Here is a 26,372-nt window from a genome sequence, read left to right on the forward strand (position 1 = left end):
CTATCCCCATAACCCTGCAAGATTACTTCCCTCAAGTGTTCATTCAATTTCCCTTTGCAAACATTGCCCATAGAACATAGAACAGTACAGCACAGTACAGGCCCTTCGGCCCACGATGTTGTGCCGAACTTTTACCCTAATCCTAAGGTCTATCTAACCTCCACCCCTACCTTATACTATCACCCATATGCCTATCTAATAGCTGTTTAAATGCCCCTAATGAGGCCAACTCCACTACCCTCTCCGGCAATGCATTCCATGCCCCTACTACTCTCTGAGTAAAGAACCTACCTCTGACGTCTCCCCTGTATCTACCTCCACTCATTTTAAAACTATGCCCCCTCGTAATAGCTACCTCCACCCTAGGAAAAACTCTCTGGCTGTCCACTCTATCTATACCTCTGATCATTTTGTACACCTCTATCACGTCACCTCTCATCCTTCATCGTTCTAAAGAGAAAAGCCCTAGCTCTCTCAACCTTTCCTCGTAAGACCTTCCCTCCATTCCAGGCAATATCCTGGTCAATCTCCTCTGCACCTTTTCCAATGCCTCCACATCTTTGCTGTAATGAGGCGACCAGAACTGGATACGATACTCCAGATGTGGCCGAACCAGGCTTTTGTATAGCTGGAGCATAACTTCACAGCTTTTGAACTCGATCCCTCTATTAATGAAGGCTAACACACCATACGCCTTCCTAACAACTCTATCCACCTGGGTTGCAGCTTTCAGGGAACTGTGAACATGAACCTCAAGATCCCTCTGCTCCTCCACACTGCCAAGAATCTTTCCGTTAACCCTGTATTATGCTTTCAAGTTTGTCCTTCCAAAATGAATCACCTCACACTTTTCAGGGTTAAACTCCATCTGCTACTTCTCAGCCCAGCTCTGCATTCTATCAATGTCCCTTTGTAACCTAGAACAGCCCTCCGCACTGTCCACAACGCCACCCACCTTTGTATCGTCCGCGAACTTACTAATCCACCCTTCCACTCCTTCATCCAAATCATTTACAAAAATCACAAATAGAAAAGGACCCAGGACAGATCCTTGTGGTACACCACTGGTAACTGAGACCATGTTGAATATTTTCCGTCCACTACCACCCTTTCTCTTCTAAGTGTCAGACAATTTTATTATATTTAATTATATTTAAAAATATATATTTTAAAAATACATATATATAAAACTTATAAATAAACATAAACTTATAAATAACTTATATTTTAAACTATCCCAAAGCCTCACAAGCTGTTTACAGGCCTTGAGCAGACTGCTCCTCACCTCTATCTCCACTTCTCTTCATAACAAAAGCCAGGACAAAATACATCTCCTTTAGCCATAGTATCATCACACCTCCCCCACTTTATTTAAAAAAAACCCATCAATATACAAAGATGGCTTCATTTATAAAACCCTTTAGTCTTACACTATTAATACGCTACAATGCATACACATTATATTGATTCTAAGATGCAATCATTAAATGCTACAGTCCATTTTAACCCATTTCATCCACCAGTTGTGATGACATATTTGCAATTAAATTCTCTCATCCTGCCACATGTATTATTTTCAAATTACATCGCTGTAACAATAAACTCAATCTAAACAGTGTGGTATTTTTATCTTTAATTTTTTCCAAAAACATTAAGGGGTTATGACCAATATATACAATTGTCTCAGACACAATACTGGCAAGATAAATGTTGAAATGTTGCAATGCCAACACCAAACTCAAGGTCGTCTTCCCAATTGTGGAATGTATCGGCTGCTGAATATTCAACCCAATATGTCTATCTATCTTCTCGTCATCTTCTTTGGGCGGCATGGTGGCACAGTGGTTAGCACTGCTGCCCCACAGCGCTAGGGACCTGGGCTCGACCCCACCCTTTCTGCTTGCATCATCTTAGTAGGTAACAAATTCTATTTTAAATCACATCCCTCCCTGTACATCTTGCTCAAAACTTGACCTATCAGCTAATGGGAATCTTGTACACTGTTATAAGATCTCCTCTCAATCTTCTTTGCTTTAAGGAGAACCACCCCAGCTTCTCAGTCCTATCTCGTAGAGACATAGAGTTGTACAGCATGGAAACAGACCCTTCGGTCCAACTCGTCCATGTCGACCAGATATCCTAAATTAATCTAGACCCATTTGTCAACATTTGGCCCATATCCCTCTAAACCCTTAGGTCCCTTTTATATCTTTCCCCTTTCACCCTAATATAGCTCAGAAAACCTGGAAACATTCAGCTAAACCTTCTCAACACCCTCTTATGAACACTTCTGTCTTTGTTGTGGCATCCAGAAATAAACCCAGTATTCAAGTTATAGCCTAACCAGTGTTTTATAGAGTTCGTCATAAGTTCCCTGCTTTTGTACTCAGTACTTCTGTTTATGAAGTCCTAAATTGCATATGTTTTACTAAGCGGTGTTTAAATACATCTCCCTTGACCGAGTCTCTCTTTCCCTGCATCTCTTTAAAACTGTGTAATTTAGCCTGTATTGTCTCTCCCAATCTGTTCTGAGTCCGAAATCACATAACACCAGGTTAAAGTCCAACAGGTTTATTTGAAAACCTCCACATCAATCTATTCTGACAAAATGCATAACCTGTCACTTCTCTGCATTAAATCCTATCTGCCACGTTCCTGCCCTTCAGGTAGACTACCTATGTACTGTTGTATTTGATATACATCATCCTGTTTGCCATACCTCCAAGTTGGTATAACCAGTCAATTTCGAAGTTTTATTCTATATTTCACTACACAAGTAATTTTTGTATATCAAAAGAAGCGGTTTTTTTGTACTAACTCTCGTGGTGTGAAGAACCATTTGCTCAAATTGTGGTTTTCTGTCCTTAAACTATGTACTTATCCAAACTAATAGCAACACATCTATTCCTAAATCCTCAATTTTGTTAACCACCCTTTTATGTGGTAATTTATTAAACATTTTCTTCAAAACGTATATACAACATCTACTTCTTTTGCTTCATCAACCTTCTCTGTTACTTCATCAGAAAATTAAAGTAGACTTGTCAAGCAGGATCTGTTTTATGCAAATTCATGATGGACATCTTTAATTAATTTAAAACTCATGAAAAGTTTTCCAGTCTTTTTCTTAGATTATTATTTCTGAAGCCTTACGCACCCTTGATGTTAACATTGTAAATAGGAGGGGGAGTCCAATCGACCATTCATTATGATCATGGCTGATCAAACTGTCTGGCCAGTAGTTACTAGAAGTGTCCTGTCATTCTTTCTTGAATAAATGTTTCATGTTTGCCACTCTCAATCCTCTGGCATCACCCCGTATATCTAGCGAAGATTGGAAGGTCATGGTAAGTCCTCTTTTATCTCCACCCTCACTTTCCTCGATAAGCTGGAATTCAAGCTATCCCCCAACCATGTGACTTTTCCACTCTAAGCATATTTGGCCTTTGCAGGACATTTTGCTTAGCAATTATTACCTCATCCATTAACTCCAGTATTAAAACATCTGATGATATTTTATTGTCATCCTCTTCACTAACACTGAGACGAAGTGCTGACTAAGTATTCCACCCTTCACTGCACTTCTGAGCACTTGTCACCTTTGTTATCTCTAATGCGACCCACCCAGCTTTTTTTATTATCCATGTGATATTTACATGCCACTGGAAGGTTGTTGGGTTTCCTCTTAACTTCTCAAGGACAGGCAGGGATAAGAACTGTCAATCTTTCTACTCGTCCACATTCAAAGTCATGTCCACTTGAAAAGTGGTCATCATTTAAAAACCTCTTTCATATCTCTTTGCATTTTCTGTTCCAAGTGAAAAGTCCCAGTTTCTCCAGATTCTCTACCACCACTATATAAATTCCTATGTCAGGTGTATTCCTAATTAGTCTGATTTTTAACTCAGTAGATTTATACCCTTTCCACGCAGAGATGTTCAAATCTGGATATATTACTCCATCTGTATTCTGGCCAGTATTAAATGACGGTCTTTTAAAATTTCAAGCTAAGGTCTAGAAGTGGGAGGGAATTTTCTGTCTTGTTTGTAAAGCAACAACATGACATGGATTGACAGTCCTTATCCAGTCCCTGGTAGGGTGGCCAGAAATCTGTCTCCAAGTAAGCTGTCTGACGATTTGGCCATGAGGTGGCTGCTGTAGGAATGGAGCATCACATTTGTTCAGAGCTTTTCATGATCTCAGAATGTCCAAATGTCTTTTAAAACTTTCATAAAGCACTGTTGAAATATATTCACATATTGGCATTATTGAAAGTATGGCAGGCAAATTGGTACACAGTCAGCTCTCACAAAAAGCAATGTTATAGAGTCATGGAGTCGTCGAGTGGTACAACACAGAAACAGACCCCTCGTCCAACTCGTCCATGCCGACCAGATATCCTAAGTGAATCTAGTCCCATTTGCCAGCATTTGGCCTATATCCTGCTAAACCCTTCCTATTCATATGCCCATCCAGATGCCTTTTAAATGTAATTGTACCAGCCTCCACCATTTCTTCTGGCAGCTCATTCCATTACACGCACCACCCTCTGTGTGAAAAAGTTGCCCCATAAGCCCAAATTAAGTCTTTCCCTCCTCACCTTGAACCTCTGCCCTCTAGTTTTTGGACTCCCCTACCTTGGGGAAAAGACCTTGGCTATTCACCCTATCCATGCCCGTCATGATTTTATAAACCTCTATAAGGTCACCCGTCCGCCTCCGATGCTCCAGGGAACATAGCTCCAGCCTATTCAACCTCAACCTATAGCTGCTTGTAAATCTTTTCTGAACCTTTTCAAGTTTCACTACATCCTTCCTATAGCAAGGATACCAGAATTGCATGCAATGTTCCAAAAGTGGCCGAACCAATGACCTGTAAAATCGCAGTATTGCCTCTCAACTCCTGTGCTCAATGCACTGACCAATAAAGGCAAGCATATCAAACGCCGCCTTCACCTTCCTATCTACATGCGACTCCACTTTCAAGGAACTATGAACCTGCTCTCCAAGGTCTCTTTGTTCAGCAGCACTCCCCAGAACTATACCATTGAGTGTAAAAGCTACCAGTTTTGTTTTTATGGTTGGTTAAGCGTTAATTATTGGCTAGGACATGAGGGTGAATTCCAGTGCTTAAATTTGAATAGTGTGTGGGAAGTTTTATATCCACCTGAAGGGGGCGGATGAGGAATCAGTTAATGTCTCATCTCAAGGATGGCACTTCTGACAGGGAGGCCCTCTCTCTCTGTACTGTAATGGGAATATTAACCAGACTTTTGGGCTCAGGTCATTGAATCCACAGCCTTCAGAGGGAAGAGCCTACCTGCTGAGGCACAACTCTCACAGCACAAGGTTACAGGATCAGGGTCAGCTCACTGCTGGACCAGGAATCTTCCTGGAGGAAGTGAATCCACTATGCTGTTTCTATCCTGAGACTGATTCTGCAGCTATGTGTTTGAAATGGAATATGTTCAGTTTCACAACACTAACCACGTTCTAATGAATGCAACTTTCACAAAAATCAGTTTGTAGTTTAGGCATAATGCAGAGACGATTTAAAGCAAAGCATTTTTTTTTCCTCTCCAGCTCAACTGAAATAGATGACATGATCCGGAAATCCACTAATCTCCTTCTGACCAGGACACTGAGCAACTGTTTACAAAATGTCATCAAGAAGCAGCATGTAGGACTCACTGAGGTGAGTGATCCTGGAGTTACCTTAGTCTTTGTGCATCTACTTGGATTAACAACCAGGTGCAAAGTCAGTATGAACACAGCACAGAAACAAGCACCAATGTTTATGTCCTACACAAGACTCCTCCCAATTTTCTTCATCTAACTCAAACAAGATCCTGTTTCATGTTTTTTCTAATCACGTTGGGCTCCTCTTGAAAACTGATATATTTTGGTGTAGTTTTGCACTGATAGAGTGGGAGCTGTGGGTGAGGGGGTGGAGGGATCCTTGAGTGAGGTGGTGAGGGTATCCTTGATGCTGTCTGAGAAATTTACACTTTCTGTCACTGTCAGCATCAAGCATCCTCTCTGTAGCACTCTGTCCCACACACTCAGGGTGGATATAGCGTGGAATTGATTCAGTATAAAGCTCATTCTGCACCATTCTAACAAACAATTTGAGGACAATTACAAGTACTTATCAAGTACTGTCCTAACCCTAATGCGCGATAAAAACATTTCAGCCATGATCGCAGAGCAGACCCATTGAGCCGAATGGCCTAGTTCTGCTCCTGTATATGGTTTTCTGGTCTACAGGTTATATATGAACATCTCTCTACACTGTCCAATCAAATGCTCTCCGTATAGATTACGTATGAGTTTGATACAAAGTGAAGCTCCAAAGTGAAGCACTGTCTCAACAACAGTATAGAAATGCTTGAAAAGTATGTGCATTTTTCTTGCAATTTTTCAAGCCCTTGGGACACCAAGATAGTATTTCTTTAAGGTATAAGCACTGTCTAAAATGACCAATTTGCATAGAGCAAAGTCCCATCAACAGCAATGAGCAAATAATGTATTTTAAGTGACATTGGATGATGATAGGTATGACCCCTGCGCTACACAATGATGCCATTGCCGTACTTTACCTACAGCTGAGAGGGCAGACAGGGTCTCATTTTAGTGTCTCATCTAGAAGTTAGCGCATCTGATATCGCAGCACGCTATGCTGCAGTGGAGTGACAGCCTGGATTGCATGTTTGATCTTCTCTAGTGGGTACTCAGAAGCGAGAGGATCACTACTGAACCATCACAGCGAATGCAGAGGTTGAATGTAGAGCACAAATTTTTTAACCCTGCTCCAGCAATGTGCCTCAAGCCCTCCCAAGTTATAAGTAATCTTGGCAATGCCAAAATTAGGGTTGCCTTATACCGCATGTAGCCCTATGAATATTTTCATGACATTATTGTCACTTCTATTCTGTTAATTGTGGCTTTAGATGAATTTAAGGCATTGTTCAGGGTTCCACAAAAATAAATACCATCTTGAAACTCTTTTAACTTGTTATTTACCCCCACACATTTTTTGGTCAGAGGAATGTGTTTTGCTACAATGGCTCATGACTTATATTGCTTTTTCATTAGGCTAGGCGTCTGACACACTTTTATGATCAAGTCTCGAAACCAAACCAATTATAAAATCGACCCAGGTAGAGATTTCATTTGCTTCATATGGGTTAGCTCATTTGGCTAAATGTCTGCAGTGTGATGCAGAATGGTGTGATTTGTGTGGGTTCGGTCCCTGTACTGGATGTATTGATTGTGGTAGCTCATGGAGGCCTGCATCCCAACCTTGCCCAATGCTTGATGTGAGGTGGCTCCCCTCAACCTATTTATAGCTAACTGTCTCTCCGTATTGGAGAAAGTTATATGTTATTCTTTGAGTATTATTGCTAGTTAGCTAATGCAGACAGCATACACAGTTACGCAAAGTAACGCAGAGTCAACTTTGTCCAAAGAGCTAAAATGCAACAAAACTAGGGTTCAGACTTAACAGCCCAAAGACCAGTTGCATGACAACCAGCCTACCTGACACATGTATTGAGAATTATAGATCACACTCACCCTTCTTTAGTGTTTAACACCATTCACCCAAACCAAACAACAATTACTTGCATTTATGTAGCACCTCTTAACATAGAAAACCTCCCATGGAGCTTCACAAGAGTGTCAACGGGAGTAGCTGTGAAGAGAACGGAGCTAAAGTAGCAATGGGAACAGTGTCTGTTCGAATATAATTTGACCAAAAGCTTGGTCAAGGACGTAGGTTTTAAGCAATGTCTTAAAAAGAAGCAGAGAGAGGTGGAGTGTTCAAGGAGGAAATTGTAGGGCTTAAGGCACAAGCAGATGAACACACAGCCATCAGATTAAAATTGGAGAAGCACAAAGTACAGAGTAGGAGGAGTACAAAGATCTTCACTCCAACATAGAAATAGCACCCGTGTGAAAGGCGACTGCTTCAGCAGATTGTAACCTGTCGATATTAAGACACTTTTGCTTCTGTTTCTGAAACTTCAACACTTAAAATTGACAGTGTTGAAAAGACTGATTCACTGTCTTCTCATAACAGAAAAAAATTTCCAAGTCTAAACTGTGGCACAAAGCACTCATTTTTCCTTTTTCCTTGTTCTCTTTATTTTATTCAATCATTGGTTAGGTAATGAAATACCATTGCAAATTTGGATCATTGAGGACCCAGCTGCAACCTTGGTTATCTTCACTATCCTGACTAGAGATGCTTACATCTTCACTTGTGATGGACTACGTGTGACTTGAGTAGGGGAGGGTGATAAGTTAATTTTGGATTTGTGAATGAAGTAGTTGTGCTGAGGCTGAGGATTTCTTTTCTAGATGCCATACTTTCCTTATCTGCACTGTCCAGCTGGGTGTCTCACACTCTGTGATTAAGCCTCTTGGGAATGCTAGACTTGTTTAATTTGAAGGGACCAAAGATTCCTTTCGAAGAGCAGGATCTGTGCAATTCATGCGCTGTTTTATACGGATTCTGTCAGACTCACTTACACAAGACCCCTCTCTTTCAACAAAATAAAACAAAGAATTGCAGATGCTAAAAATCTTAAATGAGAACAGAAATGCTTCCCTCTCTTTCAATCACTGATCCCTCTGAAAGAGAGGAGAATCTCTCCAGTAACATCCCCTTTGTGTGATGTTCTGCATCTGTAACCTTTTTAATAAATAGTTTTGAGGAAAGGTCACCGTACCCAAAATATTAACTCTGATTTTTCTCCACAGATGCTGCCAGACCTGCTGAGCTTTTCTAGCAACTTCTGTTTTTGTTTCTGATTTACGGCATCTGCAGTTCTATCAGTTTTTAAAGTTTTTGAGAAGATTTTTCTTTAATAAGTAAGCAGTTCTCCTTCAATGTCCCTTATTGAAAAAGTGAAAAACTGGCCATTTGAGTTGTTTGAAGAGGAAGGGTCTTTCAGTTCACTTTAATTCCTATCAATGCTGCAAAGTATTGGGGCAGCATGATGGCTCAGTGGTTAGCATTGCTGCCTCACAGCACCAAGGACCCAGTTTGATTCCAACCTTGGTGACTGTTTGTGTGGAGTTTGCACACTCCCCGTGTCTGCGTGGGTTTCCTCCAGGTGCTCCGGTTTCCTCCCACAATCCAAAAATGTTCAATTTGGTGGATTGGCCATGCTAAGTTGCCATAGTGTCCATAGATGTGTAGATTAGGTGGATTAGCCATGGGAAATGCAGGATTATAGGGTAGGGTGGGTGGGTGCTATTCAGAGTGTCACTGTGGACTCTATGGGCTGAATGGCCTGCTTCCACATTGTGGGGATTCTATGAAGACTTCTTTTCTGTGTGTGATTTGCATATGTGAAATTTATGTACTCAGATGTCCAGTGCCAACATAACCAGGAATGCATGCAGTCTTGTTTTCCTGTATCCATTCTCTACATGCATGCAGTTACACATTGGAATAGTGGCAAATGAAGGGAGGGAACTGGAGATAGTGGCAATGGGAGTATCAGTGAAAAGAACAAAGGGTAAAGTAGCAATGGAAACAGGATGGAGTGAAAGGAGGTGCTGGATGAGGCACTCAAAGTGGGGAGCAGGAGAAGTGTTGAAGGGAACAGGTTGTTGGATTCTTCAGCTGTTTTTCAATAATTGCACAGACCAGACTTTGCAAAGACTAGTTCTTTCTCTCCTCTTTAACTGCTTGGTATGTACTGTCTTTAATATAGTCACTTGCCTGAGGCGTCACTGAGGATGATGGGGAGTGTGCCTCTGCTTGTGATGTCAACGCACACAATCTTTTAATTCTGTGTCTTTCTTAAACATTTGTAAAAGTTCAAATGATACTATTTTGAAAAAGAGCAGGGGTTCTTCTGTTATGCTGCCCAATATTTTTTTCCTTTTAAAATACTTTTAAAACTGTTTATTCATCATTTTTCTCATTGCTGATTTTAGTCACATGCTTTATGTAGATTAGGCTACTGAATTTCACTAAATTATAGTAATGACTACAATTCAAAACTGCTATTTAGTTTTAACCATTTTGGAATCCTATGTGATCCTGAAAAGAACTCAATAAGTTTAATCTCTTGCTCTGTAAAATATTGGTTAGGCAGCAATTAGAGCACAATGTCCAGTTTTGGATGTTTTCATAAGGAAGTAAAAACGATTTGAATTTATAATTTAGAGGTATAGTTATTACATAGTATCGCAATTTTATGCAAATTTCAATTTGCACTTTTAAGATGAACAAATTTCCCCAAGGCACTTACCTGTAATTATAACATGAATCCTTTACCAAGGAATGAGAAATCAGTGAGGAGACAGACAGCTTCTTGAACCAAATAGCTTGGTCGAAGACATGAGTCATAAACAGAAGAACCAAGTGAAGAGGTCATCAGGTTTCAGGAGAGTGTTTTATATGTTTTATTTCTTATATTTGTATTTATTATTACCAACTAGCTTTCTCCTGCTCATAACTCACATTTTCCTGGAAATCACGCATAACTGAAGGCATGGATCCAATAGTGGACAGTTGGAGTGGAATTCACCATGTTAAAATCAGAAGAATAGAGAGCTTGCCATGTGTTGAGATAGAGTTGGGGTCAAGAGATGGCGAAAGGTGTGGGTATAGTGAACTTTAAATGTGAGGATAGGATTTTAAAGTTTAAATAGTAGAGGTGGTGGAAACTAATCCATCAAGAATTATGGTAATGGGGCAAGAGAGGATACATGCAGTTGTTTGATGTGACCATGATATGTGAGCAGAATTAGGCCATTAGGCCCATCGAGTATGCTCCGCCATTTGATCATGGCTGATATGTCTCTCAATCCTATTTTCCTGCCTTCTCCCCTTTACCCAAAATCCCCTCACCAATTGAGAACCTATCTATCTCTGTTTAAGCACTTTCAATGACTTGGCCTCCACACCCCTGTATGACAGTGGGTTCCACAGATTAACCACCCTCTGTCTGAAGAAATTCCTTCTCATCTCAGTTCTGAAGGGTCGTCCTTTCACTCTAAGGCTGTGCCGTCAGGTCCTAGTCTCTCCTACTAGTAGAAACAACTTCTCCACGTCTACTCTATTCAGGCCTGTCACTTTTCTATAATTTTTAATCAGATCCCCCCCCTTATCCTTATAGACTCCATCGAGTACAGACCCAGAATCCTCAACCTCTCCTCATAAGACAAGCCCTTCATCCCCAGGATCACTCTTGTAAACCTTCTCTGGACCTCCTCCAACACCAGCACATCCTTTCTTAGACATGGACCCCAAAATTGCTAACAATATTCCAAATATGGTCTGACCAGAGCCTTATCACAGCCTCAGCATTATACCCCTGTATACTCTTGTATTCTAACATTGCATTTATCTTCCTCTAACTGCCAAATGAACCTGTGTGTTAACCTTAAGAGAGTCCTTAATGGGATCTCATAGTCCCTTTTTGCTTCAGATTTCTGAAGCCTTTCCCCATTTAGAAAATAGTCTGTGTTTCTATTCTTCCTGCCAAAGTGCATAACCTCACACTTTTCCACATTGCATTCTGTCTGCCACTTCTTTGCCCACTCTTCTAGCCTGTCCAAGTCATTGTGCAGTCTTCCCTCTTCCTCAGCATGACCTGCCCTTCCACCTATCTTCGTGTCAGCTGCAAAATCAACAACAATGCCCTCAGTTCCTTCATTCAGATTGTTAATCCCTGTGGAACTCCGTCCTGAAAAGACCTCTTTATGCCCACACTCTGCCTTCTGCCAGTCAGTTAGCACTTCATCCATACCAGTACTTTGACCCTAACACCATGGGCTCTTAGCTTATATAGCAGCCTCCAATGCAACACTTTGTCAAAAGCCTTCTGGAAGTCCAAATAGACCACGTCCACTGACTCTCCTGTGTCTAACTTGTTTGTTAGCTCTTCAAAGAATTCTAACAGATTTGGCAGGCATGACCTCCCCGTGACAAAGCTATGCTGACTCTGCTCTATTTTACCACACACTACTGAGTACTCCTCAATCTCATCCTTAACAATGGACTCTTAAATCTTACCAACAATCGAGGTCAGGCAAACCGGCCTATAATTTCCTGTCTTCTGCCTCCCTCCAGTCTTAAACAGTTGTGTTACATTCGCCATTTTCCAGTTCTCTGGAACCCTCCCTGACTCCAGTAATTCTTGAAAGATCACCACCAATGCCTCTACCACCTCCTCCATGTGGAGGTGCTGGTGTTGGCCTGGGGTGGACAAGGTCAGAAATCACACAATACCAGGTTATAGTCCAACAGGTTTATTTGAAAACACTAGCTTTTGGAGCCTTACTCATCCTTCAGGTGTTATTGAGAGAAGCAGTATCGGACACAGAATTTATAAGTAAAAGATCAAGGGGTCACACCACTGATGAGTACTAAACAAACTTAAGATGCTGTTAAATCTTTAATCCGTTAGAAGGTTTTAATTGATCAATATGTATATGTAAATCCTGGAATTTCTTTCAAGTCACCGCCCTGAGAGAACTAAAGAACTAAACTGGAAGAAGGAGCGAGGCTTCAAAAGTTTGTTTTCAAATAAATCTGTTGGACTATAACCTGATGTCGTGTGATTTCTGACCTTTAACATCTCCTCAGCTAACTCCTTCACAAACCTGAGGTGTGGTCCATCTGCTCTGGGGTGATTTATCTACCTTCAGACTTTTCAGCTTCCCAAACTTTCTCCTTCGTGATGGTCACAACACTCACCTGTGACCCCTGACTCTCTTGCGGCTCTGGTGTGTTGCTGGTGTCTTCCACTGTGAAAACTATTGCAAAATACCTGAATAAAAAATGAAAGAGCTGCAGACACTGTAGATCAGAAACAAAAACAAAAGTTGCTGAAAAAGCTCAGTAGGTCTGGCAGCATCTGTGAAGAGAAATCAGAGTTTATGTTTGGGGTCGGGTAACCCTTCCTCAGAACGTTAACTCTGATTTCTCTTCACAGATGCTGCCAGACCTGCTGAGCTTTTCCAGCAACTTCTGTCTTTGTATTCAAAGTACCTATTCCCTCAACCATTTCTTTGTTCCCCATTACTTCTTCTCCAGTCTGATTTTCCAGCTGGTGCAGGTAGAGCAGCTATTACTAGGAATGCTGTGTCTACAAATTGCCAAACAAACATAGCTTCAAGTCAGGACATTCCTATGCTTGATTTTAAGCAGTCGATTAGGATTGGAAAGGATCCACTTCTGGTTTCTGGTCCCTGCTCCCAGTGTATCAGTGTACACTGTGGTAGCACGTTTGCGGTCCTGATCTGGCTGGCTCCATTGCAGGGGTTGGTATCCCCTTATTACCACAACCACCACCTCGAAACGTAGTAATTGCCATGGAGTCAGGCTAACTTCTCATGAAATATAGTTCAGTGATATCAGAGCAGTGGTGGAATATATTCTAGATTCGAGAACCTTTTGAAAGGTAAGTTCAAAAGGTCTTAACCATGCCTGTTCTGTGCCACTCATATGCCTTCCATGCCAATTTGTGCACCCCAATGCATTGCCCTGGGCCCTCATAATGTCCATGCCAATGTATTATACGTACTTATCTATGAGCCCACGTCAATAATAGCATTAATTGAGCAGGGAGATTTTATTTCAACAAGAGATGAATTGATAACTTTGCTTGACTGACATCATGAACTGATGATAATAAGTTGGTCTTTCTGTGATTTATTTTATCAGCATTACAATATTTATGTTGACACATTTAAGAAGCGTGAAGCAGGGAACGTCAGCTTTCCTGCTCCTCTGATACTGCTTGGCCTGCTGTGTTCATCCAGCTCTACACCTTGTTATCTTAGAACAAATTATATGTTTTGTTTTACCCAAGGGCTCCTCTTGTGGGCTAGTTTTTGATTTTTAGGAGCTGCATTTTGGCGTGTGAGCTAGTTTTTCATTCTCACTGGCTCTTTTATTAGGTGATCCAGTCACACAGTTGATGTTATGATCTCCTTTTTTCAAAAACTTACATATGATATAGATGTTGTTGGCAAAGCCAGCGTTTCTTGCCTATCCCGAGCTCCCACTTGAACTGAGTGTCTTGCTTGGTAATTTCAGAGAGCACTTAAGAGTCAACCACAATGCTGTGGGTCTGAAATCAAATATTGTCCAGACCAGATATGATGGCAGATCTCTTTCCCTAAAAGACATTAGTGAACTGGGTGGGTTTTTACGACAATTGATACTTTTTGCACGGTTGCCATTAGACTAGCTTTTAATTCCATTATTTACTTCTCCATGGTGGGATTTGATTCCTCACCCCCAGGACATTAGTCTTCCTCTCTAGTCCAGTGATATTACCACTGTGTTGCCATCTCACTTATTGTGCTGACATATTGGTATTTAGATTTGCACAGATGCCTCTTGCATCCTCCCCATTTCCACCCACCCTCCCTGCAGCTTCCTGACTCCACCGACTCCCCTTGCAAGCTCCTATTTTACCCTCAGCGCCTGCCCTCTCAACAAAAAGGCGGACCCTGGCCTTGGTAAAACACTTGCTGGTTCCTGGCTTAGACCTTTGCGTCCTGTTCCCAGACCTTGGCCCCACACTCCCAGATCTCACCACCCCGCCCCTGCTACCGGACTCCAATTTATCCCATTCCCTTTTGTAAGTTGTTATTTAAACTGGTTCTACTGCCTGTTTGTACAGTACATTTGAAATTGTAACTCACTGCGTAAAAATAATCCTCCTTGTCTTGATTTGCAGGGAGTTGAAAAGGCTGCCTTCCTCGCTTTCATCTTCATTTATATGTCACATACAGGACAATTTTAAAAATTTCAGATGGTCACCTGGGAGGTTTCAGTGCCTATTAATGAGCTTATTCTTTTCCTTACCTTTGTAGCTTGTACAGATTATCATCAACACCACGCATCTAGAACGATCTTGCAAATTTCTGGAAGAGTTCATCACAAACATTACCAATGTACCACCAGAAACCATTCATGCCACCAGGCTATATGGTACAGCCACCTTCAAGGTAATAAATAGCAAGTCCATGTAAGGTGCCATTTCTCTCCACAGCATTTCATATGTGTTCCCTGAAGTCATAGCAATAATGTCCAGATGTTCAGGCCAGGACAGTACCACTCAGGTTGTTAGAGTTTGCTACCGTAACAACATATAGAAACATAGAAAATGTTGGAAGTACTCAGCAGATGTGGAGAGAGAAAGTTAATGTTTCATGTTGATGTCATTTTGTTTGATGTGTATTTCCAGCAGTTACTGTTTTTATTTGATTTTCCAGCATCTGAAGTATTTTGCTTTTTAATACCATTCTGTTGATATTACTGTCATTTGTTACTGTACCATCCTATTCAGTAACTATAGAAATCTGCAGCCCTCAGATTATATGACATCCTATACTATTAGAGTATCTTGGTCCTTGGCTGTGTAGTTTTACTGTGACCTTCAGGTTACTAAAGTAAAAACCATGCTTTTAAGTCACTATCATAATACACTTGTTTTCAGATTAATTTAGTTATATCCTGGTCTCCAGGTCATTACTGTTAATGCTGTGTAAAAGCACTCGAGAAATTCCACCAGCAATGCCTCAGAAACATGCTGCAGATTCATTGGGAGGACTATCATACAAATGCTAATGTTCTTCTTGAAGACATCTTCACAAACATTCAGGCAAAACTCCTGCAAAATCAACTTCCTTGGGCTGGAAACAATGGCTGAAAACAGCCTCCTGACCACCCTCCACCCCACCCCCCACCACCACCACCACCATTTCCTGTTCTCTCAGCTGTCAAATGACCAAAGACAAAGAAAACACCTCAAAGACACATTGAAGCTCTGCTTGAGACGTAGCAGCATTGACATTCATGACTGGCAGGAGTTTGCTACCAATTGTTTAGAATGGCAACGTGTCCATCAAGCTGCATCGTAGTTTGAAACCCAATGTTCTAGTGATGAGGCATGGCGGAGGGGAAGAAAGGGAAGCAAAACCTGAACTCTGGATTCCACTAACCGGCAGGACATCCTGCTCCGTGTGCCCAAAGATACGTGGATCGAGAATTGGCCTGTTCAGCGAATTGAAGACCCATGGCAGAAACTCTCAGCCCTGCATATACATCATCCTGATATCTGAAGGACAGCCCATGTCACCACTGACGACCACAGATAAAATGCCCAATAGGTTAACAGCTTTTTTTTTGAGAAACACAAGATAGTATCAAAAAGATAGAAGCTGGGTGCAGAGAGGATGAAGGGGATATTTTATGGTGGCGTTCAAAAGAGATTTGGAACACGTTTGTGGAGGCAAGATGATATTTTATTTTCACTGAAGTTAAAACGGATATTATGTAACAGAAGTGTGGATTACTGCCCTAGACGTCAAGGCAACATTTGATCAAGTGTGACATCAAGGAGCAGTAGCAAAACTGGAATCAGTGGGAATTCGTGGTAGTGGTGGTGGTGGTTGGAAGTGGGGTGTGCAGGTGGGGGAAGGGAGTTGGATACTCCATTGCATGAAGTTATTCTTGTAGAAAGGAAGATAGTTGTGGTCATTGGAGATCACTCATTTCAGCCCCAGGGACATCACTGCAGGAGCTTCTCCACGCGCTGTCCTCAGCTGAACTACCTCTAGCTGATTCATCAATGACCTTCTCTCCATCATAAGTTCATAAGCAGGGATTTCTGCAGAAGATTGCATAAAAACCACATGCTGTGTGTCTGGAGTCACACGTAGGCTGGACGAGGCAAGTATGGCAAATTTCCTTCCCTAAAAGTCATTAGTGAACCAGATGGGTTTTTATCACAACCAACAGTGGTTACAAGGTCGCCATAAAGACTAGCTTTTTATTCCAGATTTTTATTAAATTAAAATATCACTATCTGACTGGTGGAATTTGAATCCATGTTCCCAGAACAACAGAACCTGCCAAATTTCTTCAGCAATTTTTGTTTTTGTTTCAGATTTACAGCATCTGCAGTTCTTTGTTTTATTCCCAGAACAGTAGCCTAGGGTGAAATAAAGCAAAGTACTGCAGATGCTGGAAAACTGAAATAAAAACAGAAATTGCTTGAGAAATGCGGCAAGTCCGGCAACAGCTGTGGAGAGAAAGCAGAGCTAACGTTTCGAGTCCAGTGATACTTCTTCAGAACCACTTCTTGACAACACGCATGCTGCCAGACAAAAGCCTGAGGTCCTGGATTACCCAACACATCACTCCCTCCGCTCCAGGCTACACACCACCCTGATTAAGAACCAAATTGCTTTTCCTTGATTGTTGCTGGGTTAAAATCCTGGAACTCTCTGACAGTAATTTGGGTGTACTTGCAACAGATGGACTGCGGCAATTCAAGAAGGGGAAATTAGGGATGGGTAATGAATGATGGCCCATCCACAGTGCTTATATCCCATGATTGAATAAAAAATAATTGTTGTGATCCGGTATGTGTTGTGTGAAAGAGTGGTGGAAGCAGTTTCAGCAGTAACTATAAAAAGCCACTTGGATAAGTGTCTGAAATGGAGAACTCTGCAGGCTTGTGGGAATAGAAGTGGGATGTTAGAATGAATTGGATTGTTCTTTCAAAGAGGTAACACAGGTGGGATGGGCCAATGGCCTCCAATTTTGTAAGGTTCTCTGTACTACGGGAAATGTTGCTGACATTATGATATCTGTTCTTCTGACATTAATAGTGACAAGATTACTGTGTCTCTGTGAAATGCAAGTCACCAGTCTGCAGCGCTGAGAGTGTGTGGGTTTTTTGTTTCTGTGCAGGATTGTCGACATGCTGCAGAGGGGGAGATCTATACCAAGCTAAATCAGAAGATTGACCAATTCCTGCAACTGGCGGACTATGACTGGATGAGAGCAGAGCCCAACGGTCATGCCAGCGATTATTTAATTGACCTCATTGCATTCCTGCGCAGTACATTTGCTGTGTTCACGCACTTACCAGTGAGTACAACCATTTTAAATCTGTATCGCTTGCTTATTCTTCTTTGATAAAAAGTCTCTACCTATTCATCTTCTCAGTTATGGTCTTCACTGGAAAGGAGGTTCTGCGAACATAAATAGGCCTCTTGTACCTATATGGCAGCTGAAACATAAAAGGACAGAGCCAATGTTTGTCCTCATCTGATGTCTATACATCTGGCTACTTTTAAACTGTAATTATGAAGAGAAAGAGCTGAACTGTTTATTCAAAACGATTACAGAACGATCTTCCATCCATATAGCTCCTTTTGCAACATCTGGAAATTCCATAGTGCTTTATATCTGATTAAGTACTTCTGAATCATAGTCAGTCTCATTATTTTTTAAAAAATGGCTAGTAATTTGCTCACAGAATAAATGACTAGCTATTAATTGAGAGATGGTGTTCACCATGGCGTTGGTGAGGATTCATTTTCTCCAGCTATACAATCCCCAGTTGACTACATTTCTTCTTTCTCCCCACATGAATGGCTCCCTGCATTGCAACACCATTGTCAGGTTGCTCATTCTCCTTATGTCCCTGGCCTCATTCACACAGGGAGCAAGAATCTCAAACCTGTTGGACAAGGACAAGGGCTGAGGCTCCTGCAGTGCTATCTTCTGGGTCTCTCTACCTGACTTATTCATAGTCGCACACCCCACCCCGTCCTGATCACTGACCACATTTGATGTAGTTAATCTAAGGGCATCTGAATTGCTCCTTAATTCTGGCCAAGTAAATTCTGTCCTTGACTTCACTGGAGTATCCTCTCTCACCAGCATTGTGATGTTCTCCCTAACCAATAATGCTACCCCTCTGGTTTTGCTTCTTTTCAAGTCTTTCCTAAATACCTTATATCTAGGGATATTTAATAGTCATTCCTGCTTTTCTTTGAGCCAGGACTTATCTCTTTTATTGCCACAAGACCATACTTCCACATAGCTATCTGCATCTGTATGTTGACATTCTTATTTACCCTATATTCACATACATGCACTGTAACCTTATTTCAGACTTCTTACATTCTCTCTTGTACTGACTCCATCTAATAGAGTCATAGCTTACTACTTTATGTATGCTGTGAAGCACCTCTTTAAGCCAACTGAAAGAAATATTAAACAAACACAAAGATGCTGAAGAAACTCAGTATATCTGGCAGCATCTTTGGAGAGATAAACAAGGTTAAATTTTTCAAGCCCAGTATGACGCTTCAGAGCAGTTCTAAAGAAGAGTCATACCAAACTTGAAACACTCTGTTTCTCTGTCCACAGATGCTGCCTGTTGAGTTTCTCCAGCATTCTCTGTGTTTATTTCATATTTCCAGAATCTGCAGTATTTTGCTTTCATTGAAAGAAATGTTAGGCAGTTGAATTGCTTATTACGTGATGGATGGGCGCTAAGCTGGCCTAAGACTGGTATTTCTTTTTGTCATGGGTGCAATCAGCCAGGTACACAAAAGGCATAAATCTGAGCAGCTTAACCACATTGGGGCACACTAGCTGCACAGAAAAGGATGGATGTTTCATTGCCCAACTATCACTAGGATAGTTTCACCTTTGCTGTATTGTCCAAGAGATAATGCTGAGGGAACGCCGCATTGTCAGAGTCTTAACATTGAAGAATCACTGCATTATCAAAGAGGCTGTATTACAGAAATGCTGTACTGTCAGAGGTGTTGTGTTTGAAGTGAGATTTTAACCCGGTAGACGTTGTTAATGTTCAAAAGTGAACAGGGGAAACCCAGACCAGTGTTTCTCCCACTACCAATGCCAAAAGAAACAGGTTGGCTGGCTGTTCATCTTATAGCTGTTTGTGTGATAGTGCTATGTGGGAAATGGGTGAAGACTGTATCATTGTCAGAGGTCCTGCTGTTTGCATCAGATATTGAGCCAAGTCTCTATCTTCCTGTTCTTGTGCAACTAAGTTGTACTGTGAAGCTCACAGGGCTGTGAAACAATACCAATGTGGAAGTTTTAAACTTAAAAATAAAACTTACTATACTTTTAAAATCACTCTCGAGGTTAGGCTCACCATTCTCAGATCTAAAATGTACTGGCTGTGACCCTCTTGCTTTTAAATCAGGAAGTTATTTGTTCAAGCCCGGAGATGTAAGCCTTAATGTTAGCTGTCAATCTAATGTGGTTGTGAGTGAGTGAGTGCAACAGTTTCAGGACAGCCCACTGTTGAAACCAATGCCCTGTCTTCCTTTTGAGGTGTGTGTAAAAAACGCCGTAGCATTATTTGAAAACAAATGAAAAATTGTGCCTGGTGTCTTAATTGGTAGGTATCCCTGAACCAACATGATTAAATCAAGTTCTGTGGAAGGGTCACTGAACCCGAGACGTTAATGCTGATTTCTCTCCGCAGATGCTGCCTCACCTGCTGAGCTTTTCCAGCAATTTATGTTTTTGTTTCATTAAAATAAAGGTTATCTGATCATTATCACATTGCTGTTAAAATGAGTCTAGGAGGAGTTTAGTGCCTTATTGGCAAAGGTTGGAAGCAAAAAGCTGCCCTTAATTAAACCTCAGAACAGCTCAACCCTTGCTTTTGGAGTTGGTCTTTGAATTTCAAGAGACAATTACCCTTGTGCTCTTTGAGGGAAACTTAAGTGCCAAACTCTGGGGTGGTTCTGCAATGTGTGCCCCCCACCCTCAAACCTGAATCCCTTTGAAGAAGTAAACAGGCCCTTTTCAATGTACTAGGACTGGGAGGGTCATAGAACAAGTCATCATCTACTGCTGTGTCTACCCTGGGAAAGGAGTGGGCCAAAGATAGTATCATGCTTTGAGCTCTGTTGCTTGGCTGATATATATGACTGGAAACATTTAAGTGGAAATAATGAGTGTTTATTTAAAATTAAAACAGATTTCTTTTAGGTTTTATTTACACTTTAGGAAGTTCCAAACTCACTGAAAATTTGCTCTGTTAAAAGAAAGAAGGAACTTGCGTTTATAATCTACCTTTTCCCAGGTTGTTCCAAAGCAAGCACTTCACAATGCATTAATTATTTCAGAAATGCCATCACTGTTGCTTTGTGGCACACAGTAAGATTGTACAAGGAGCAAGTTAACTGGCCAGTTAATCGACTGTTTGTTCAAGGGCTTATCTGCTCAAGCCTGTGGTAAACTTTAAACGCCAGAGTGGGGTGCAAGTGCTAATAGCTGAGCTGAGCTGAGCTACACAAAGAACATCTACTTAGCACATCTTATCTTGTAAAACATCCTGAAATGCTCTACATTGAAAAAAAATGACTTTGGAATATTACCCACACAATTTAGGGCTCTTATCCCATCACTATCCCATCCCATCAGAGCGCTTACTGTTTTTTAATGATGTCTGTCAAGAGAAGAATGCTAGCCAGGAGAACTCAGAGCAGTTTTAAAATGTTCCATTCGGCCACAGTTTTGAATGGTCTACCTCAGTACACTGATGCTGCATCTTGCCTGCAACAAGGTATCTCCAATGTTGCAGCGGTGGTATCACTACACTCAGAGCTAGGAGGCCCCAATATAAGTCCTTCCTGCTCCAGAGATGTGCAATAACATATGTAAACAGGTTGATTAGAAAATATGTGCAGCATTATGTCTCTACTGCACTGAAATGTTGACACAGATTATAGACTCAAGTGCCAGAGTGGGGATTGAGCTCCTCACCACCTGACTTCAAAAGCTGCAGCTGGGATTTTCAAAGATAGGAAGAATGAAGAGAGCGAGTTAGATGGAGCAGGCTCCTCTTAAGGGATTTCATTAACGATCCAGATCTGCACATAACTGTACAAGCTAAAATGCAGTCCTTCAAACAGTATTCATTTGGGTAGCTGTTAAATAACCTTGTAAAGAAGATTTTGGGCAAGAAAATAGGTAGTGCTGTCAGTCAGAAATCGACTAAATCTGTTTTTGACCACATTCAAAGGGAGACTATAAATGATATTGAACAATGTTGAAGTGAGTGGTGCTGAAACCGTGACCAAGTGGTGTAGGCGTAGAGTACAAAAACAAAGAAGTCATCCCCAACTTTTATAAAAGACTGGGAGATTACAGCTAATTCTAGGCAATCCACTTTCGACAGGATGTCTGAAGCCTTAGAGACAGAATAGTTAGGATGAACAGTAAGTGCTGCCCTTAAATTCGTATTGCATATCCCACAAATGATTAAAATAATGTTGAGTGAAAAAATAACAATGACCAAAATGAAGATAAAAGAACTTAGACTGATGTTGTGCTTTTTTTATAATCTTAATCTGAAAGTGCTTTGCAGCCAATATATTACTTTTGAATTGTCATTGCTATGTAGTCGCTGTTGTAGTGCAAAGGACTGTGTCGTTCTATGTTGTGGCTTGAGGGAAATGTTTTGGCCTCTGGTAACACTCTTCCACTCTTCGTACACCTAAAAGGGCAGATGTGTCCTTGTTTTAACAATTTGTCTGCAAGATTGCTACCTCCGACAGGGCGGCAGGCTCTCAGTATTATCATACTCGTGTCTCAAGAATGGAACACAAACCTGGAACTCTCTGACTCAGGCTAGAATGCTGGCCTACAGCCAACACATGATAAATTAAAGTTTGCCACAGGCGGAGGAGAGAGAGGTTGGTTAGTGGCAGAAGGATCGATATAAACAACCAAGAAGCTTTTCCTTTCACCTCTCTAGCAGTACTCCGTGGAAAGCATCATTTTAGATGGCCAGTTCTCTAGATATATGGCAGATTATCGCACATAGTCACCAGTCATTCTAGAAACAGACATAGAGAAATGTGTTCCAAAAGCTTGTGCTTATGTACACAGGACGTGTGCTGAAGAGGTCCACCTGCCCTTCTGGGTGCTGCTTCAACAATGCTTTTGATGGATGAGTTCAAAACAAGAGGGCAAAGGTTTCAGGTGAGAGGGGAAAGATTTAAAAGGTATCTAAGGCGCCACCTTTTCACGTAGAGGGTGGTGCATGTATGGAATGAGCTGCCAGAGGGAGTAGTGGAGGCTGGTACAGTTACAATATTTAAAAGGCATCTGGATGGGTACCTGATTAGGAAGGGTTTAGAGGGCAAATGGGACCAGATTCATTTAGGATACCTGGTTGGCATGGACGAATTGGACCGAAGTGTCTGTTTCTGTGCTGTACAGCTCTACAACTCTATGACTGAAGAACTGTCTCAGCAGTAGAGTCGTGCAGAGGGAGGGAGAGGGACAAATCAGAGTGGCCAATGCATAACTTTCCTCAGAATGATCTCACACACGCACAACAATACCTTTGTGTGAAGGAAAGGTTTACTTCAACCCAGCAGGTCTCACTCTTTCTGACTATTTGCCAGACATCCAGAGTTTTGACAAACATGCCATTCACTGAAGACAAACGCTCTACACTGTTCAGCAGCCCCCCCACTTTGAAACAATGTGTTTGTTTATCTAGGGAGCACTGTGATTAGGCAAGGTCCTGTCTTCATACTGAGTACTCTAATTCTGCAGAACTTTATTATGCTTGGCATTGCAGCAGCAGAAAATTACCCAGACAGATGTTACGATTCACTCTTCAGTGCTTCCAAAAAAATGTATTGGAAGGGATTTGAAGATTTCAGTAAAATTGGAACTGACATCTCCATTTTGTTTGACAGCTACGACCTGATAGTAAACGTGTGCATGCTGCATACCTATACGGAAGCAGCAAAGCCATGCACAACATGTGTACAGTTGCAGCATGACTGTGCGCTATTACTTCTAGTTTGCAGCTGCTTTTGGTCAATATTTTCAACTTTATAAAGTCATTTTTAACTTCATCACCTCGTGTTTGCCAACAAAGATTTGCCCAATACTGTAGTAACATCATAACTGACAGCCTTCATATCTGTTCTTTAATGAACTGATGAAATGACTGACAATAGTAAGGGAGAAGACACCAGTCTAGAATGAACGTGTGAGGAGAAAAGTCTGCTACACATTTTTTTTTGATTCGCTTATGGGATGTGGTCATCGCTGGCTGGCCGGCATTTATTGCCCTTCCCTAGTTGCCCTTGAGAAGGTGGTGGTGAGCTGGCTTCTTGAACTGTTGCAGTCCACCTGCTGTGGGTTGACCCACAATGTTGTTAGGGAGGGAATTCCAGGATTTTGACCCAGCGACAGCGAAGGAACGGTGATATATTTGCAAGTCATGATGGTGAGAGGATTGGAGGGAACTTGAAGGTGGTGGTGTAGTGCCAATCAAGTGGGCTGCTTTATCCTGGATGGTGTCAAGCTTCTTAAATGTTGTTGGGGCTGCACCCATCCGGGCAAGCAGGGAGTATTCCATCACACTCCTGACTTATCCCTCATAGATGGTGGACAGGCTTTGGGGAGTCAGGAGATGAGTTACTCATCACTGTATTCCTAGCCTCTGACCTGCTCTTGTAAGCCACTGTGTTTTTGTAGCGGGTCCAGTTGAGTTTCTGGCCAATGGTAACTCCACAAATATTGTTAGTGGGGAATTCGTTGATGGTAACACCATTGAGTGTCAAGGGGTGAGGGTTAGATTGTCTCTTACTGGTGATGGTAGTTGACTGGCATTTTTGTGGCATGAATGTTACTTGCCACTTGTCAGCTCAAGTCTGTATATTATCCAAATGGGACTGTAAGATAAAGAATGGGAGAGGAAGACAAACATCATTGATGATGTGGGAGTTTTTAAAATTCTTTCACAGGGCATGAGCATCATTGGCAAGGCCAGCACTTGTTGCTGATTCCCAATTGTCCTTGAACTGAGTGGCTTGCTGGGCCATTTCAGAGAGCAGTTATGCATCAACCAGATTGCCATAGATCTGAAATCAAATGTATACTAGACTTAACATTGATGGTGACATCCTTCTCTAAAGGATATTTGCAAACCAGATGGGTTTTTACAACATTCAACAATAGTTTCATTACTGAGACTAGTTTTTGATTTCCTATTTATAATGAGTTGAACTTAAATTCATCTCATTGCCATGGTTGGGTTTGAACCCGTGACCCCAGAGCATTAGCCTGGGCCTCTGGATTATTAGTCACTGAATCACTGTCTGCCTCGAATGGTCTGTTTTCTGTATTGTCATGATTCCAACTGATAGTAATACAGGACTAGTCAGATTCCCAAAGTCAAACCTGGCTTGATAGACCGTAAGTTTTATTTTTGCTGTTTGTTTATCATGGTGATTACTCTCAGAACATTTTTACAAAAGGCTGCCAATGTGCTTTTAACAAAAAAGCATGTAATTTTTTTTATACATTAAAAGAAAAATAAACTATTTTACACTATACCATCTGAGACAGCTTTATTACAAATATCAGAAATAAATTCAACCTTTTACCCTGAACAAAACCTCACAGAATTCAAATCTCAGTGATGGGTCTCTCTGTCTCCATTTTAAAGTTGACATGGCTCTAATTAATTTCTTCAAATTTCTACATTCTCTCAATGCTTTTTTTTAAGTTAATATCTCTTCCTGAGAACCTTAAACAACTGTGAACACAATTAATTGATTTCTTAACATAGATTTCTTAAAAATCCTCTTTCACAGTCTTCAGTTTCTGCAGCTTTTCTCTCACCTACCTTAAGCCACTCAGTTTTTCAGTCCTGATAAAGACTTGGAGTTTGGGAGACTGCTAAACTGCACTGTTGCTGATTTAGCCCTTTTCTCTCTCTCTGACCTGCTTTTCCCTGAAGGAAACCTGTACACAACTCCTCACCTACTGGATGTTTCTTACTTTCTGAGAAACTGATAACCTATTGTGAGGCAACAAGTTTTTATTCTCTTCTACACTTGTCTCCGATGGACTGAAGTATTCACTTCAAGAGTTTTAAAGATCTCATTTTCATGTGGGTAGACAAAACTTCAGACAGCCCAACACAGAACTCAATACAAATCAAACTTAAAGATATGCATCATTTCTCCACTTCAGAACTCAGTGTTTTAATGTTCATTCTAACTCTTCTAAATGTTCATCACACTTTCAGATCATGTTATTATGTTGGTAGGTCTGGTAACTGAATGAGTATGCTGTTGGAGCACCTCAACTAATAATTCAGGATCATTGAGTTCAAATCTCACTAGGAATTTCATCGCAGAAGGAAGCCTTTTGGCCCTTTGTGTCTGTGACAGCCCTGTTCAAAAGCAATTCACCAATTAAGGATAGGCATCTAATGCTGGCAATGCCAGCAGTACCCACATCTTTAAAACAATGAAGTTCGATGGTTAATGCATCTGACCAGGACGCAGGAGATTGTAGGTTCGACTCCTACGTGGCTTGAATACAATTCTCAACTAGGGAGGCATGGTGGCTCAGTGGTTAGCATTGCTGCTTCACAGTGTCAGGGACCTGGGTTCAATTTCAGCCTCAGGCTGTCTAAATGGAGTTAGCACATTCTCTGCATGTCTACTTGGGTTTCCTCCAGGTGCTCCGGTTTCTTCCCCCAGTCCAAAGATGTGCAGGTTAGGGTG

The 26,372-nt window shown here is 41.3% G+C and overlaps 1 protein-coding gene across 1 annotated transcript in view; it reads left to right on the forward strand.

The window, feature by feature from the left end:
• LOC109910569 (exocyst complex component 6B-like) overlaps positions 1-26,372 on the forward strand; it is a 141,305-nt gene that overhangs the window by 101,657 nt on the left and 13,276 nt on the right. Inside the window, exons 9-11 of the mRNA XM_048601076.1 lie at positions 5,583-5,694; positions 14,850-14,984; positions 17,737-17,916. Coding sequence (XP_048457033.1) covers positions 5,583-5,694; positions 14,850-14,984; positions 17,737-17,916 — 427 coding nt within the window. The remainder of the gene's footprint in view (positions 1-5,582; positions 5,695-14,849; positions 14,985-17,736; positions 17,917-26,372) is intronic.

This window comes from Rhincodon typus, chromosome 1 (assembly GCF_021869965.1).
Source record: "Rhincodon typus isolate 14 chromosome 1, sRhiTyp1.1, whole genome shotgun sequence".
Taxonomy (NCBI): Eukaryota; Metazoa; Chordata; class Chondrichthyes; order Orectolobiformes; family Rhincodontidae; genus Rhincodon; species Rhincodon typus.